Source organism: Hippopotamus amphibius, chromosome 6 (genome assembly GCF_030028045.1).
Source record: "Hippopotamus amphibius kiboko isolate mHipAmp2 chromosome 6, mHipAmp2.hap2, whole genome shotgun sequence".
In the NCBI taxonomy this organism is placed as follows: Eukaryota; Metazoa; Chordata; class Mammalia; order Artiodactyla; family Hippopotamidae; genus Hippopotamus; species Hippopotamus amphibius.
Window position 1 is genome coordinate 55,250,943 of NC_080191.1, and position 15,962 is coordinate 55,266,904.

Genomic DNA, 15,962 nt, shown 5'->3' on the forward strand with positions numbered 1-15,962 from the left:
AGACTCTAAGAATTGTCCACTAAACCACTAAGATTATGTCTTAATTTGATTATGGTGATCATGGCTCACACGAAAAGGAGAAAGAATGAAGTATGAACAGGGAGAGAATAGCGGTGGGGTAGAAATAATGATGCACCCGAAATTTGGAGGCTAGGATTCTAGTTCAGTTCTCCTGGACCAGATGTTCAGCAAGTATGACCTTTCTTTATAGATACAATTAAGAGCTTGGACTTGACAACCCATAAAGGGGCTATTAATTCTAATAGCGTATTATGAGGTAAGAAGTCTGAGTTGTTCTAGAAAATATGAATCTGTTTCCAAATTCTCCTCTAAGTTCTAGTTCTGAATTCTAGCCATTATATTCACTCCTTTTGAATTACGTTATTGAGGAACTTAGTTAACAATGCAAATGTGATATCTGGGAGGGGTTCAAAACATTCATTATTCAAATAGTATTCATTGGGGCCAACTATGCATCAGGCATTCTATTAAGCAATAGACCTATGACTTGGGAAAAAGACAGTCCCTTTGTGCCTTTTAAAAATTTATAGGTCAGTGGGAGGATACAGAGGAATACACAGGAAATTCCAACAGTGTGATAAGAGCAATAACAAGGATTTTTTAGGGAGCTATGGGCATTCATAGACAGGCCCCCTGTAGAAAATCAAGGATATCAAGGAAGGCTTCCTGGTGGCTGTGATATATCAAGGGCGACTTAAAGGATGGGTAGGAGTAAGTCAGATGGAAAGCAATGGGAGGAAGATTCCAGGTAGAGTGAATTGAAGATATGAATATTTAAATTCAGACAGAATACAGAGAGTTTGAGAAACTTGAAAATAATTCAACATGGCAGGAGCACAGTACCTGTGGAAGAGAACTCTGGAGAAATGAGAACAATAATTCAAGTTCTTTTGCTCTTGAGATAGACTACTCTTCCCATAGTATGGAGAATGGATAGTGGAAGAAAAAGCCTGGAGGCACATCTTGGGAGAGAAGATAGTGGCCTGAAGATAATAATGATGATGAAAGAAGGGAGTAGACTCAAAAGAGATCAAGGAGACAGGAAAAAAAAGATTTGTGAGAGATCAAATATAGGGCGTGAGAAAGAGGGTCAAGGTTGAAGGCTGGATTTTTTTTGACTTGCACAATTCCATGAACAGCAATGCCATTTGCTGAGATAGGAAACAGAGGGAGGAATAGGTCTGGGGAAAAGGTAAGTTAATTTTGAACAAGTTGAGCTTCAAATGGTGAGCACATAGTAGGTGCTCAAGAAGTATTTATTGAATGAATGAACATGCAAGTAAAGATGTCTAAGAGGTATCTGGAAATGGCTCCTAGCCAGCAGAGAGCTCTTGGTTGGAGATTTCTATTTTTAAGTCTTCAACGCAGAGATGAAACCTAGAACCCTGGGGGTGGTTGAAATTATCCAGAGGGAGAAGTATGGAGGGGATGAAGAGGGCCTAGGGGCTGAACTCAGAGGAATACTAACATCTGTGGGAAGACAGAGGCAGAGATGCTGCTCGAGGAGGCTGAGTAGGAGGAGGCATTTAAAGTAGGGCTAAATACTAAAATGCTAGATGTAAGCTCTTTGAGGGCAGAGACATTTGTTGTTTATGTTTGGGTGGCTGTTGTGGGCTTAATTGTGACTTCCCTGAATACACATGTTGAAACCCTAACCTCCAATGTGACTGTATCTGGAGATAGGGACTTCAGAAATAATTAAGGTTAAATGAGGTCACAGGTGGAGCCCTAAACCAACAGGACTGTGGCCTTATGGGAAAAGAGAGCTCTCCCCACCATAGGAAAACATAGGGGGAAGGCCACAGTCTGAGAAGCCAGAAAGTGAGTCCTCAGTAGAACTTGACCAAGCTGTCACCCTGATCTTGGACATCAGAACACCAGGCCTGTGCAAAAATTAGTTTCTGTTGTTTAAGCCATCTGCCTATGGTCCTTTGTTATGGCAGCCTGAGCTAACTAAGACAGGGCCCAACATCCAGATATGGTCCTGGTAAACTGTAGGTAATCAATATTTTTTGAGTGAAATGAATAAAGGAGTTATTCTTTGGCATATTCATAAATAGATCGCTCTCTTAAGACAGTAGGACTGTAATGGAGGGGGTTGGGGGAGGGGGAGAGCACTGGTTAGCACGGCTAGCATGGGATCCTGAGTGCCGAGGGAGACAGTTATCCAGATGAGTGTGGTAACAAAATAGGAAGAAAGACCAGAAAAGGCTCAAAATGCATACATCTCTTTTTTTTTTCTTTCTCTTTCTTTTTTTTTTTGACCTTTGACTAAGGCTGGTTCTGAAATTGGGCCAGGTTCCTGGTTGATTACTAGGTGTGTGTGCACATGTGCACGTGTGTGTGTGTGTGTGTGAAGGCCCTCCTTAACAGTAGATAGTACCATTTGAATAAACTTGAATTTAGGCACAATCTGGATATTTCTCTCCACAGAGAAATAATACCCTAAGCTGGCAATGAGATTCCTCAAGTAAATAACAGATAAAGGGAGTGAGAGGGACACAGGGTAATAACAATTGGGATGACTGGAATTCTTTTACCACTCAGAGCATTTACAGAGAAAGTACTTTCTAAATTGTCTTGCGCCACATGCATAGTTAAATTACATAAACAATTCTCTAAAAAAATGTAACATGAAAGATATGAAATTCTATTAAGCTGGAGAATTAAATCTGAATCACTCATTGATTCACAGTAAAGAGTAGCCATTCTGCCTGACAACCAAAAATCCAAACTATCACCATCAAGTTCTGGGTAGGAAGATAGGAAATGCCATCTGAGGTCCTGAGTTTCATGAGAATAAGGATTTGGGATTTGATTCTTGGCTTAAAAATCATTGCAAATTTTTTATTTTATTTGTTTGAGGGCTGTTTAAGAACATGCTAAACAATCCTGATTTCATTTGGCTCCTCATTAATTTTGCAGGCTTTTGTGACACTTGATCATGTAAAGCCTGTTATCATGAAAAACGTCCATGAATAGAGTGTTAGTAAAATTCTGTGGCCTTGAGGGAGATCCCAGGGAGAGGGGTCTGACTGAGAGAAGGATGCTCTGTATCTTGATGCCCTGACAATGCTGTGTGCTCAGCACTGGACTGATGTGCCATTGGTTGGAAATGGAGAAGTTATATGCTCCAATATGGAAAAGGTCATGGTCCACAATTTGGGCCAGGAGGCAAAATAAATCTATGAGGATAGAAATCAGAACAGTGGTTGCCTGTAGGGGTTAGGTATTGGCTAGAACAAGGCATGAAGAGAATTTTCTTCAGTGGTGGAAATATTCTATGATTTCATTGAGATGGTCGTCAGATGGGCGTATCCAAACTCATCAAACTGTACACGTGAGCTATGTGCATTTCATTGCATATAAATTTTACTTCATAAGACAAAAATCAAAGATCAGTTGAAAAAAATCTAGGAGCTAATCAGAAGCTCTTAAGATAAATAGTGTGAACCATTTTTTTAAGGCAGAAACTTAAAAGGGAATTCTTTATTTTTCTTCTACCTTAGAGAAAAATAGATGGTGTCAAATAAATGTGCAAAGAAAACTCCCAAACAGAGCATTTATCATCAAAATAATGATCAGTTTGAACTAGGCTGGAGCTCCATTCCTCAGACTGAAGAAACCATTTCTAGGAGTGTAAGCTATTTTGGAAATTTTTCCACATTTATTTTCTTTCGTGTTTCTGTTGGAGGAATAATGTTTTTGTGAATGTAAAAAGCTTTTAATGGAGCTAGAGAAGAAACTTTGTTTGGTCACAGTATTATCTGGTTACGAACTAAAAATTCAGAGCTCTCTTGTGAATCATGCTGCCAAGAATTGCAGGCTTAATCCTCAAAATTGTATGAATTTAAATTTTGACTTTATGGCCTCAGTCAGTATGAGGATACCAAGATAATCGTTTGCAAAAACAGTGTGAAAGCGGTAGAACGTTACATGGAAAGCTAGCTTTTAGAGATGGGTTATCCAGATAGATAGAATATTATTTTATCCTTTGAAGTATCTGGATGAATAAATTAGCCAATATTTGATGACCTCATATGACCAGGCACAGTGCTAGGCACTCAGAAAATTCCCAAATAACTCTTTGCAGACCCCGTCCTCAAGGAACTTCTGAGTAGGATGAGGGGCTAAAAACATATAAAAATCACAAATCCAAGAAAGAAAAGCGTTACATGCATGAGTAATACCATTGGAGTTAAGAGGAGAGGAAATTACCTTTAAATAAGGAATAAAGGGAGGCATTTTCAATGTGGTAGCATTTGGGCTGGACTTTAAAAAAAGGCTTTCTCCTGAGAAGCCAGCAAAGTGGGGGTTGTAGGCACAGAGAATGTCATCAGGAAAGCTTTGAGTGCTTGGAGTGCTAAGTTGCATTTTTTTTTTTTTTTTTTTTTTTTTTTTTGGCCTTTGGCTGAAGGGTCAGCTACATATAAGGCGGAGATACACTGGACAGGATATTATGGGAAGAGAGGAAGGCCTGAACTCCGGAGGCAGCTATGATTTGGGTGAAGAGTGGAGCTGGGTCGTGAGAAAATGGATCTCAAAGCTGTAAAAACCAAGAAATAAAAGGCAGCAGGGTCTAGGAGAAGTGAGGGGGAGGGAAGAGGCAGAAGTCCCTGGGAAACTCTTACAACAGGTAAAGTAATGAGGGGCTGCAGGAGGGCCATAGGAGTGTGAGGGAAAGGGAGGAATCGAAAACCTAGAATACTCAGGAGTGAGTAAAGACTGTGAGACTTTAATCTGGGTGATTGGAGGGCTAGTGATGCTATTCAAAGACTGGGGGAGTTGAGAGGAACCCCATGTCTGGAGGAGAGAGAATGATGACATATTTTAAACAAGCCAGCAATGCCCAGGAGACTGCTGGAAAAGCAGGTCTGGAGATGCGCTCAGTGATGGAGCTAGAGAAAGAGACTTGACTCTAATTCACCTGCAAGTGCCAGGAAGTCATGGAGTGGGGTGGGGGGTGTGAGCCTGTGCAGCTGGAGAGGGTAGAAAAGGGAGGAGGGAGCCAGGAGCTAGACTGTGAGGCTGTTTTTCAGAAGCACTAGAAGAAAACTGGCAAGGTGTAGTGTCCTTTCCCACCCAGTATCACCAAGCCTGGGGGATGACCTACCAGGAATAGGAAAGTGAATGCTGGAAAGAAAATGTTCAGGAAAACTGCCTTTACTGGACATCTTGGATTAACTTTGGTGGTTAGTTGCAGAATAATCAAAGTCTATGAAGAGTTGGTGAGGTTTCTTATCCTTCCTATGTTCCAGGAAGTACTTGCAAAGTCCCTTTCCTCCCTGCTCCGCTCCTTTCTTTCTTCCTTCTTTTTTTCTTCTCTTTCCTCCCCCCATTCCTTCCTTCTCTTCCCTTCCCTTCCCTCTCCTCCCTTCCTTGCATGTTCTTGTTTTATTTTGGACTGGCCTAGTGCATGGGTGGCCACGGTTGACCTAAAGGAGGAGTTAGGATTCACCACCATCAACAACAAAAGGTTCTGTGCTCCAATATTGCAATATTTTGAGTCTTTCAAAGCACAAAAAATATATATTTGCATTATGCCATCATTAACATTTTTGTAACTTTAAAAAAAAATAACTTTTTACTTCTTTCTTTGTACTAGTCTCAAGAGCCACTCATAAATCTCTCGGTAACTGCATAGGGTCCCAGGGCCAGAGACTGGCCACTCCTGGCATTGTGATTAGAGTCATTTAATAGCCAAGGCAGTGACTAATGTCTGGCAACAAAGGCTCCACTAGGCATCACATGTCCTGAGACACTGGGTGAGGGCACACTAGGAACACCTTCTTCTTGTGTGTTAGTACCACGGTCAAGAGAAAAGTTGAGAACCTGGTAGGTCCATGTGGGCACCATCGGGAAATGGGAGACCCTTGTCCTTGATCAATGCCTCTACAATCAGAAAGCCTAAAATCAGTTCCAAACAAAGGTACCCACCTTTGTCTTATCTTCCTACTCCGAGCTTTTAATGATATATTTTTCCATGTTTACAGAAAGCAGTCAACTGAGCTATTCGTGGAAAGGTTTGTGGGTTTGGTTAACGAGGTGCAGGAATATTACATTTCAGTTGGAAACACATCCCTAGAATGCCAAAACATTTATTCCAAAGTCTGGTTTCCTGGTGCAATCCGAGGCACGGCAACAGTGTGTCTGTTCAGAGACTGGGGGCTGGGGCCAGCAAGGCATCTGATCCAAGTGTATCCCAGAACACTTTTATTGTTAAATTAGATTCTTCAGGAAAAACAGCCCGTGTCATATTTTGTAAACTTGATATCCACGCACTTTTGACTGGCATTCTGTTTTAGCCGTAAGCCTATGATTTACAACAAGCCTGTTTTCCCTCTTGCCTAGGATGGCAGCAGAAAACATGCGGGCACTTTCTAGCCTCCGAGTATAAGGAGTAAAAAGGGCTGGAGGTTTGCTTCTCCGCAATAACGCTGACTTGAGTGTGCCACTCTGCTCCGCATGGGCAGACAGCAAGCTTCTCCTCACTCCCCGCTGCCATTCATCCAGCTCTGTGCAGCAGCCCAGCTGCTGTGTCTGCCGGGAGGGGCTGCCAAGTGCCCTGCCTACTGGCTGCTTCCCGATTCCCTGCCATTCCACATACAGACACATCCCCACAACGCTCTGCCTTGCTCACACACAGAGCCACAGGCACATGTGAGCACATTCTTTCCTTCATTCTCACTGTCTCAGCCCTTGACTTCTACAAGCCCATGGAACATTTCTGGAAAGACGCTCTTGATCCAGCAGGGTAGGATTGTTTTGATTTCTCTTCGTAGCTTTAGCATTTTGAGAAAGCAACTTACCTTTCTGGCCAGTGTCTGTTTCCTAGCAGGGAGATGAGGATGTGCTGTTTCCCATGGGTTGATGTGTGCATCTCTTTCTGCTTTCAGGACTTGTAGGATTCTTTGTGTAATTTACATATAATTTGGCAGGTTCAGATTTTTAAGAGCCCTCTGGAGTGCTTTTGCATGGGTTTTAAAAAGACGTTTGAAAATTGAAAGTGTGATTTATAGAAACGAAGTCATCTGTAAAAAAATTGCTTTGGAAAGTAATGGTTGCTGGCCATAAAGAGAAATATCTGTGATTCACCTAATGTGTTTTTAACCCTTTCTTTGCTTATAATCTATAGTTGTTGGTGCTGAGCTCAATTTTGGCTTCATAGTAAATCAGCTACATCTGCATATTATCCCTGAATGGTCTGTCTGTTCTTGTAAGAATTAAATAAAATGTGTTAGTATAAATATATCGCCAAATATTCCTATCGGTAACAGCATCCTTGGCATTTATATATGACACAGACATTTTGTCAGGTATTCTGTCAGGTGTTTGGGATAGCAATTAAAGAAAAGTATCAGATGATCCTATCAGAGTTTATTAGGCTGGGGCAGAGGAAATTTATTAAAAAGTATAAACTGTCCAAGATTATAGATGCACAATATATTTATCATATCTTTAAAATATATACTTATCTATACACATTATATATTATATAATACATATTATTATATATTATATTTTATGTATCTAATGTACTTGAGCATGTTTAGTTTTTAATTCAGTTCAAAACTTTTTTCTCTTTCTTTTTCAATCTGGATATGTGACTCTGCACATCCGAGTCCAAGTGAACCAAGGAGGTCCAGCAGTAGGATAAAAGAACCGAAATGTATCATTGCCTTTTAAAATTTGTTGTTAAACCAACAGTGTAACATAATTGCCAAAGATTTGGTTAATGACCTGAGGTGATTTCTTTTATGGAAAGGTCACGTTTCACATTCAGTTTTCTGAAGTTTTGGTTGCATAATCTGTGAAAGGCATGAAGACCCACGTGTGCCTAACGGAAGGTTTTTGTAAATCGTCATTCACATTAGAATCCCTAATGGGAGCAAGTAGAGCACTGTGGTCCACCGCAAACAGACAGGTTGGGCTGGGAGAATCTCAGAAGGTCCTGGCTGGCGGGGGGACCACCTTGGGAGAATTTTGCAGGTGAGGAAAACTGAGGTCAGGCAGCACCCTCCTGTTGCAAAGCGCGGCTCTTCCTATATGTACACCTTGAATCTCCGCCCCCCTTTCCCCCAGACGCCTCCTATCAGTCCCTGCAGCTGCTAAATATAGCTGTCTGCATAGGCAACCGCACACCCCACTCTATCTGCCATATCTCGGTTACAGAGTGGTCCTCCCCAGGGTCATTCTATGTACACACTACATATTTCCAGCCAACGAGGAGCGTGAATCAAGCAGTAAGAGAGACAAACAGAGATAGATTGGAGCCTGGCACGGGGCACATAAGGTAGCACGTTAGAGAAAGCCGGCCCCTGGATTAGTCTTCCGAGTTTATTTTAAGCCCAGTCTTCTCCGGGCTACCTTTAGGAGATCCCTCTGCGCCCCCGCCCTCCTGCAGTGAAATTCAGCCTCTATCCAGCAGCGACAAGTAAAGTAAAGTTCAGGGAAGCTGCTCTTTGGGATCGCTCCAGAACGAGTTGCGCCTGGAGTGATGTTTAAGCCAACGTCAAGGCAAGGCAACAGCTCCTGGCCGGCTTCCAGCACCTTTGTAATGCATATGAGCTCGGGGAGACCAGTACTTAAAGTTGGAGACCCGAGCCCCGGAGTTGGCGGAGCGCGCTCGCGCCGGGCTGCACTTGCTCGCGTCCGGCCGCCTCGCTCCTCGGGACCGGCCGGCTCCCGGGGCAGGGCCAGAGCTCGCGTCGCGGCGGGACATGCGCTGCGCCGCCTCTAACCGCGGGCTGTGCTCTTCTTCCAGGTGGCCGGTCGGCTGCTGAGCCCTCTGCCGCGGGGGGAGACCGTTTGAGCCTTGCCCGCGGCCGCTGACCATGACCATGACCCTGCACACCAAAGCGTCCGGCATGGCCCTGCTGCACCAGATCCAAGCCAACGAGCTGGAGCCCCTGAACCGCCCGCAGCTCAAGATCCCCCTGGAGCGGCCCCTGAGCGAGGTGTACGTGGACAGCAGCAAGCCCGCCGTGTACAACTACCCCGAGGGCGCCGCGTACGACTTCAACGCCGCGGCCGCCGCCTCCGCGCCCGTCTACGGCCAGTCGGGCCTCGCCTATGGCCCCGGGTCCGAGGCGGCGGCGTTCGGCGCCAACGGCCTGGGGGGCTTCCCGCCTCTCGACAGCGTGTCTCCGAGCCCGCTGGTGCTGCTGCACCCGCCGCCGCAGCTCTCGCCCTTCCTGCACCCCCACGGCCAACAGGTGCCCTATTACCTGGAGAACGAGCCGAGCGGCTATGCGGTGCGCGAGGCAGGCCCTCCCGCCTTCTACAGGTACCCGCGCCGCCCGCCGCGCCACGTCGGGGTGGCCGCCGCGCGCCCGGCGGCGGGAGGGAGCGGGAGGCGAGGGGCCGCGCCGCCGGGAGCTCGCGGGGCCCGCAGGCCGCGGGGCCCGGCGCGGGGCCGCCCGGCAGCCGCCGGAACCGCAGACGCGCGACCCGAGGGCTGGCGCTCGGCGTGGCGCGCCCCGGGGTCACGGGTGATCTCGCGTATCAGAGTCAAGTTCTGTGGCCTGGAAGCTTAAAAAAAATTTTTTTTTTCTGTTCTCCACTCCCCCACTGTCTGCGTGAGACGCAGATCTGAAACCCGTGTGCTTCCTAACTAAATATTGGAAAACCGTGCAAAGCAGAGGTTACTAGTGGGGGAGTGGGGGGGGGGGTACACCCCAGATCAAATAAACACAAGGTGCTTTGGGTCCCTAGAAAATGTCCCGCTTTGGTATTTAAGGCTGAAGGTGTTTGGGGCTAGCGGAGCTCGGAGTTTTATTTACATTAGTATTATTATTTAAAATTTTGTTTGAATGTGTCAGCAAAATGCCCTTTCTCCTAGAATTTCGGATTGGAAATATGCACGCTATGCTGATGGTGACGATGATGATGGTGAAGGTGATTTCTTTGGGAAGCGATTCCTAGCACCACTTTCCTCGTCCTCTCCATCCCACCTTGGAGGGCTGTAGGATTGAACTGCGCTCCTCAGAGGAGCAACGGAGTTGAATGGGTCTTAAGGAGTAAATGATTTCTGAGTTACCCCGCTGAGTCCGTGTCAGAGCAGATTGCTGGCAGAAGACTTCTGACAGCAGGAGATTTATGTGTCCTGTGAGTTTAAAACATGCCACATCGAAGCACAAGTGTTTTGAAATACTTTCCTGCCAGCTAAGTTTCTTTTCTGGCCTACCGGGCGGAGAACGGCCCGGGACTGGGGTGCGGGGGTTTAGCCCGGTTCTGTGCTTTTCCTTCTGGGACGAAAAAGCAGTTGGTAGTTCAGGACACACAGGAACACTTTTGTGACTTCAGAGGCAAATGTTTTGTGTCCTTGTTTTTTTCCTAGTAGAGATTATACTTTCCTTCTCCCCTCTTCTCATTTTCCTTTTGACAGAGTTTCCCTTCGCTTCCTGATGGACTTGAGGAGGGCATAGGCGGGTGGTCCTGGTGAATACCTGTGCCCTAGGTGCTGCTGAACAGGGGTACCCTGGAGTGGGTTTGGGAGGCCTCAGGGCACCCACGTGGTTGGATGCTGAGTTAGGCACTGCCTGACTGTACACTGGTGTCTGCACTTGCCTTTCATCTTCACTCAGACCCTTCTGTATTGCAAGCTGTGGACCGATTTTCTATGCAGTGTTCTATTTCCAGAGATATTTATAGCAGAAGAAACAGGAGGAAGATGCAGAGTGGCTTCAGAGGATTGTGAAGGCAGACTCTTGGGGTATCTGAACGTATTCCACATCCTTCAGCCCCTGGAAGGACTTGAGAACTTCCCACAGCCAAGGAGGTCGAGCCTGAGTTATTCCTTAGAAGACAAGCAATGAACAAAACTTTAAAAAGTTGGCATCTATCAAATTAATTGAACTCATTTTAATTCAGGGTTAAAATGGAAAGCGAAAAAGAATTTATTCTGCCTGCTTTTTTTAAAAAAAGTGTTAGAACAAAACATAACGATTAAGTCTAATTCACACCTTTTAAACTCCTTGATGTGAAGGAAGGCACTGGTATGATGTGAATCTCCTAACCTTATGGTAGACTCCAGAAACTATTTTCTTTTCCATTTAATTTTCAGTTCTTTTATTGCAAATTTATGCCACTGAATTTCAATGGGCACTAATGAGACTGCTTCTCAGTGGATTCTTTACTGCCTTGCTAATAATTACAAAGTGAGCATGGTCAAATAAAGGGGGGAATCACATTTTACTCAAAACTGTTCATCATCCCTGTGGCAAATAACATCACTGTAATATGCCTCATCTTAAACTTTTTGCGTTAGATGATATACAGATACTTTCAGAATAGTAAAAAGAAAAGAGACAGGAAACTGTCAAAAATAAGATAAAAAACTCATACACATAGGATTCTGTGTGGAAATTCAGTTTTAGAATAACTTTTCCCTTTGTCATTTATTTCCCATAACATCCTTTCTTTTTTGTTTGAATTCTGCCTCTTCTTACCCAGAAAGGAAAAGAAGGCCCTATGAAATAGTTATTTTAAATAGACAGATGTTACTTAATATTTTTTCCCCTCTTAATTTTGCTGTTTGAATGACTCTGGCTGAAAAGAAAAGAACTGATGAGACTCTTTTAGGAACCTTTAATTTTTTTCAGTAGTTATCGAAAGTTTTGGGGGCCAAAAGCAGTGTTTTCAAATTGCTTGTCATGACTCAGAGGATCATGAAATCAGTTTAGTGAATCTCGAACATTTTTTAAAAAGGAATAAAATAGAAAAGAATAGAATAGAAAATACCCGAGAAGGTAATATCTAATAAGGGCAGGTTGTGTTTCCCGAAAATTTGTTTTAATTATACGTGCTCGTGTGTGCGGGCTGTGATTAAAACGTATTTCTTTTTTTTTTTTAAGAACTTTTATTGAGATACAGTTAACATACAATAAACTGCATATATTTAGAGTGTACAATTTGTTATTTTTTTTCTTATTAGTAATGTATATATGGCAATCCCAGTCTCCCAATTCATTCCCCTCCAACCCTCCCCAACCCTCCCTAAAATGTATTTCTAACTGTGGTTTGAGGTAAAGAAATTTGAAAGCTACTGACCTAATATGCTATGGTTAGTAGAAAACAAAATTTCAGGTAAGTTGTTGGTTGTTTTATAGACACAAACCAAAAAGCAGGTTTTTTGTTTTTTGTTTTTTTTTTAAAACCAGGGTGTTTATTTTTTCTCCAAATTCCTGGTTTAATAAGGACTTGTTTATTTTGAGAAAAAAAGGTCCCAAACATCAAGCTGTTCACAAAAATAACTGGCAGTATCAACTTTAGAAAACAAATCTTAAGACTATGACACTAATTATTTTTCTAGAGGATGCATTTGACATGCCAACTCTCATTCACAAAAATACATTGTTACATATGTGTTGAACAGCCCCACATAGCACTCATATGTGGGATATAACACATATACCTCTAACTCAAAGCTGCTCTCAGGTGCTACTCAACAAAAAGCAGTTTTGACTGTCTTTATTTTTCTCTTACAAATTAGCTGGTGACTTTAGGTCAGTTAGAGTAAGCTTTATTGCCTCCGGTTCTTAACTTTTCCATTTGTAAAATGCTATTGTGCGGATTGTCCACCTGAATGTCCCGCTGGGATGTTCAGAGAATTTACGCGAAGTTCACATTGTTTAGCATTAAGATGCTACGGGTATTTTCTTCTGTTGGCCACAATATGCAGCCTTATTTATGTATGAAGAAATGTAACAGATAAAACTGCCCTGGACATCTAGTAATGGGAGAAAGATTGTCACAGGTCCCAACAAATTTTTATTAAAGTGTAATAAATTTATAAATAGGCAAGCTGCGATTCTGCAAAATATGCCTTACCTAAAATTTCATGATGAAGGCAAGTGGGAGTTATCTTATCTTGCGTTTCTAACATGTTCAAACATCTTAGGAAGTTTGAATAAAACTGCGGATGAAAATTAATTATATCCACTATGTTTTAAAAAGTTTAAATAGGGGATTTAATACTCCATGCTGATTTCAGTTTTATTACTCAGTATTCTTAAAGGCTAAATATTGCCCACTTCTCCAAAAAACCTGACCAACATACAAACCTTTTGCATCAAAGCCAAAACCCTAGTAATTTGTCTACTGGCTGTATGCATATTTTCAGTGCCTAGTTTGTGCATTGGTGAATATTTACAACTATTTCTCAACTTTGAGCAAGGCTCGCTTCTTGGGAGAGATTTGGATGGTTAATTTTCAAGTTTTCAGTAATTCTTTCTTTGTGGTTAGGTGCTATATCAGCACCCTTTTTTCCTGTTCTTACTTTTTTCAGTCATTTAAATTGTTACTGTTTACCTGACTCTTTGTGTTGGTCTAAGAATAGTTCAAGGAGCCACATATTGCCTCGAGAATGAATATATTTTAGGTTGAAATGGAATCACATCTTCAAACCCCATTTCATTTTCACCTACTCTATGTGGCTTGTACCTGTTTGGTAGAAAGCCCCTGAAAGATAATTGCCACTTATTCTAACCTTCTTTCTCACATTCAGTTAATTTGGTTCTCTGGATTATTTTTGTGGTTATATTTAGGATGTGACATCCATAATTTGGGAAGATTCAGGTTCAGCATTTTGGTTTCTTATTATTTTAAGGATGTAAAAGACAGGGGTAAGAAATTGACAATGGCAAGAACAATAGATATCAGGGAAAACTATAAAAGATGTGAAACTTTCCGATCACGATAAGACATTAGTACTTTTGTCAAGTGAGCTAGTGTATGTGAAAGCAATACGTAAGCTATACAAGAAATCACTGTTTTATTATTTTATTCACATGTTAATATTTGTTCTGGTGCTTTTGTAAGTTAAAAAAACTGTAGGGTAGAACTGGTTTAAGTGGTCAGGAGTTTCACTACAATATAGATTGATGATAATATGAACTCATCTTCTGTAGAAGCCAAATTTAAATGAAATCTTTATTACCATCTGCAATATTTTTTTGCAGTCTAGGTTATCATAAACAACATTTATCTTACAGATACATTTTTTTAAAAAGTCAAAACCCTGATTATGTGAAAATAGTTTTATATAGGGAAACATGAATTTTAATTATATTTTTTCTAAAATGCATACTCAGAACAAAATCAATAAATCTAACTCCTCCCGATGACTTCAGTCTTATTTTTAATGTAACTTTAGAAGAACCCAGTAGGGAGAGCAGCAGGCTAAGTGTGTTCCCTTCTTCTCTAGGACACATCGAATGGATAGTGGTGAATTACTCATTTAGTTTAATTCCAAGTCTCAGTTTGCCTATCAAAGAAAGGAAAACAGGGTGGCCACAATGGTTTAGAACCAAAATTCATACTCCAGAAAAAGATGCTATATAAATCCTCAAAAGACAGCCACTTGAACACAAACCAGCCAAAGTGAAAGTGTAAAGGATTTCATGGAAGGGAGGCAGTCCATCAAAATCATTGGGTACTTTTATATTTTAAATTCTGCTGATGAACTGATGGATAACATCCTTTTAAAAAACATTGTGTCTGAGCTGTCCCCTATTCCATCCCTAAATCACACCCTCACACTGTCCTCTGAAATCTGAGGACTTAGGTCGGCTGGAGGTGAAAGGAAGTACCTCTATGATGTTCTTCAGCTCATGAGAGAATAAACTGTGAAGGCTGAGTTCTGTACCTTAGAGAATATTAGTAGGAATTATGAGGGAACATTTTACATTAATTAACAACAGTTTTAATTATGTGTGTATGTTTAGGCCCTATTAAAATATGAAGGCTAGAAAGGCAACTGTTTTGGTCCCAACTGCCAAAATTTTACATAGTTTAACAAAGTAATAATTGAATGAGAAAGGGTAAGAGTGAGTCTTGTAAGCACTATGGTGGTGTGACAGTGACGATGACGATGGTGGTGGTGGCAGCAGAGAGAAGGAGAAGGGGGAGGATGATGGTGATGATGATGGTGGCGGTGGTGGTGGCAGCAGTGAGGTATGGATGTCAGTTTGAGTAGTATTTCTGGATGCCTGTTATGTAGCCTGGAGAGATCTATTCAAACAGAAATGAAAAAATTTTAATGTACTTTGCTCATTTTTGTGGCATTATAGTTTAGATATAGAGTCAAAATGTTCAACAATAGTACTATCAATAATACGAATACCATAAATCTATTAAGTACCTCTCATTGCTATATAGAAATTAAAAAAGAAAAACCCAAACAAGCCTGGATTTTTTCCTTTGTTTCTCCCCTGAACTTTTTAGAGGAACACAGTTGCATCCTTAGTTTGTTCCCATAACATCTTCTCTTTAATCAAATGTGTCATCTTTCATGAGATAGTAGGAGACTTTGTCTTGTCATTTCCTACTTTCTGAAGCGCCAGTGAATTAGGCTTGGGAAGATTATAGTAGTTCAATGAAAGTTAATAAAGTTAATTAAGAAAAGTCCAGGACTAGATATTTCTCAATAAGCCCTTGATAAACTCAGATGGGGTCCTTCTTTTTGAGGGTTTCCCCAAAGTTGTCACCTTCAAGAGGAGCCAGTGTACTCTGAGGTTTAATGTTCAGATTCTCACTTTCAGCTTAGAAGCAACAGAGCTGCCTGGGCCAAAGGCTCCCGCTCCACGGTTGTGGTCCCTTTTCCAGCCTGCATCCCTCGTCCTCATTCCTCCTGTTCCCAAACAGTGGTGAGTGCAGGGACCCAGCAGCCGTCCTGTGTGCGTGCCAGGCACTACTTCCTGGGCAGTTTTCTTGGCAACTCGATTCATAATTCACTTCTCTCACATAAAGACTTGGAATTTCTTTTAAGACCCTGAAAGTAAAAGATAATTCTCTTTTAGTTTCCTGCAACTAATTAATGTTAGAAATAGTAATTTTTGCATTGGCATCCTTTCTCTTTCCTCCACTGATCTTTGTTTTAATAGTCCATTCTCCTATTTTCTTGTTTCTTTGCTTTATTTTCTACTGTTCTTCCCTTCAAG

At 42.1% G+C, this 15,962-nt stretch overlaps 1 protein-coding gene across 6 annotated transcripts in view; it reads left to right on the forward strand.

The window, feature by feature from the left end:
• ESR1 (estrogen receptor 1) overlaps positions 1 to 15,962 on the forward strand; it is a 357,503-nt gene that overhangs the window by 97,925 nt on the left and 243,616 nt on the right. For 2 of the 6 annotated variants that reach the window (XM_057738591.1, XM_057738593.1), the window contains exon 2: positions 8,786 to 9,307. In XM_057738591.1, coding sequence (XP_057594574.1) covers positions 8,856 to 9,307 — 452 coding nt within the window. In that variant the 5' untranslated portion in view covers positions 8,786 to 8,855. Of the gene's footprint in view, positions 1 to 6,634; positions 6,776 to 7,936; positions 8,011 to 8,623; positions 9,308 to 15,962 lie in introns of those variants that run through there. The other 4 variants (XM_057738594.1, XM_057738595.1, XM_057738590.1 and 1 more) reach the window with 3 other exon arrangements.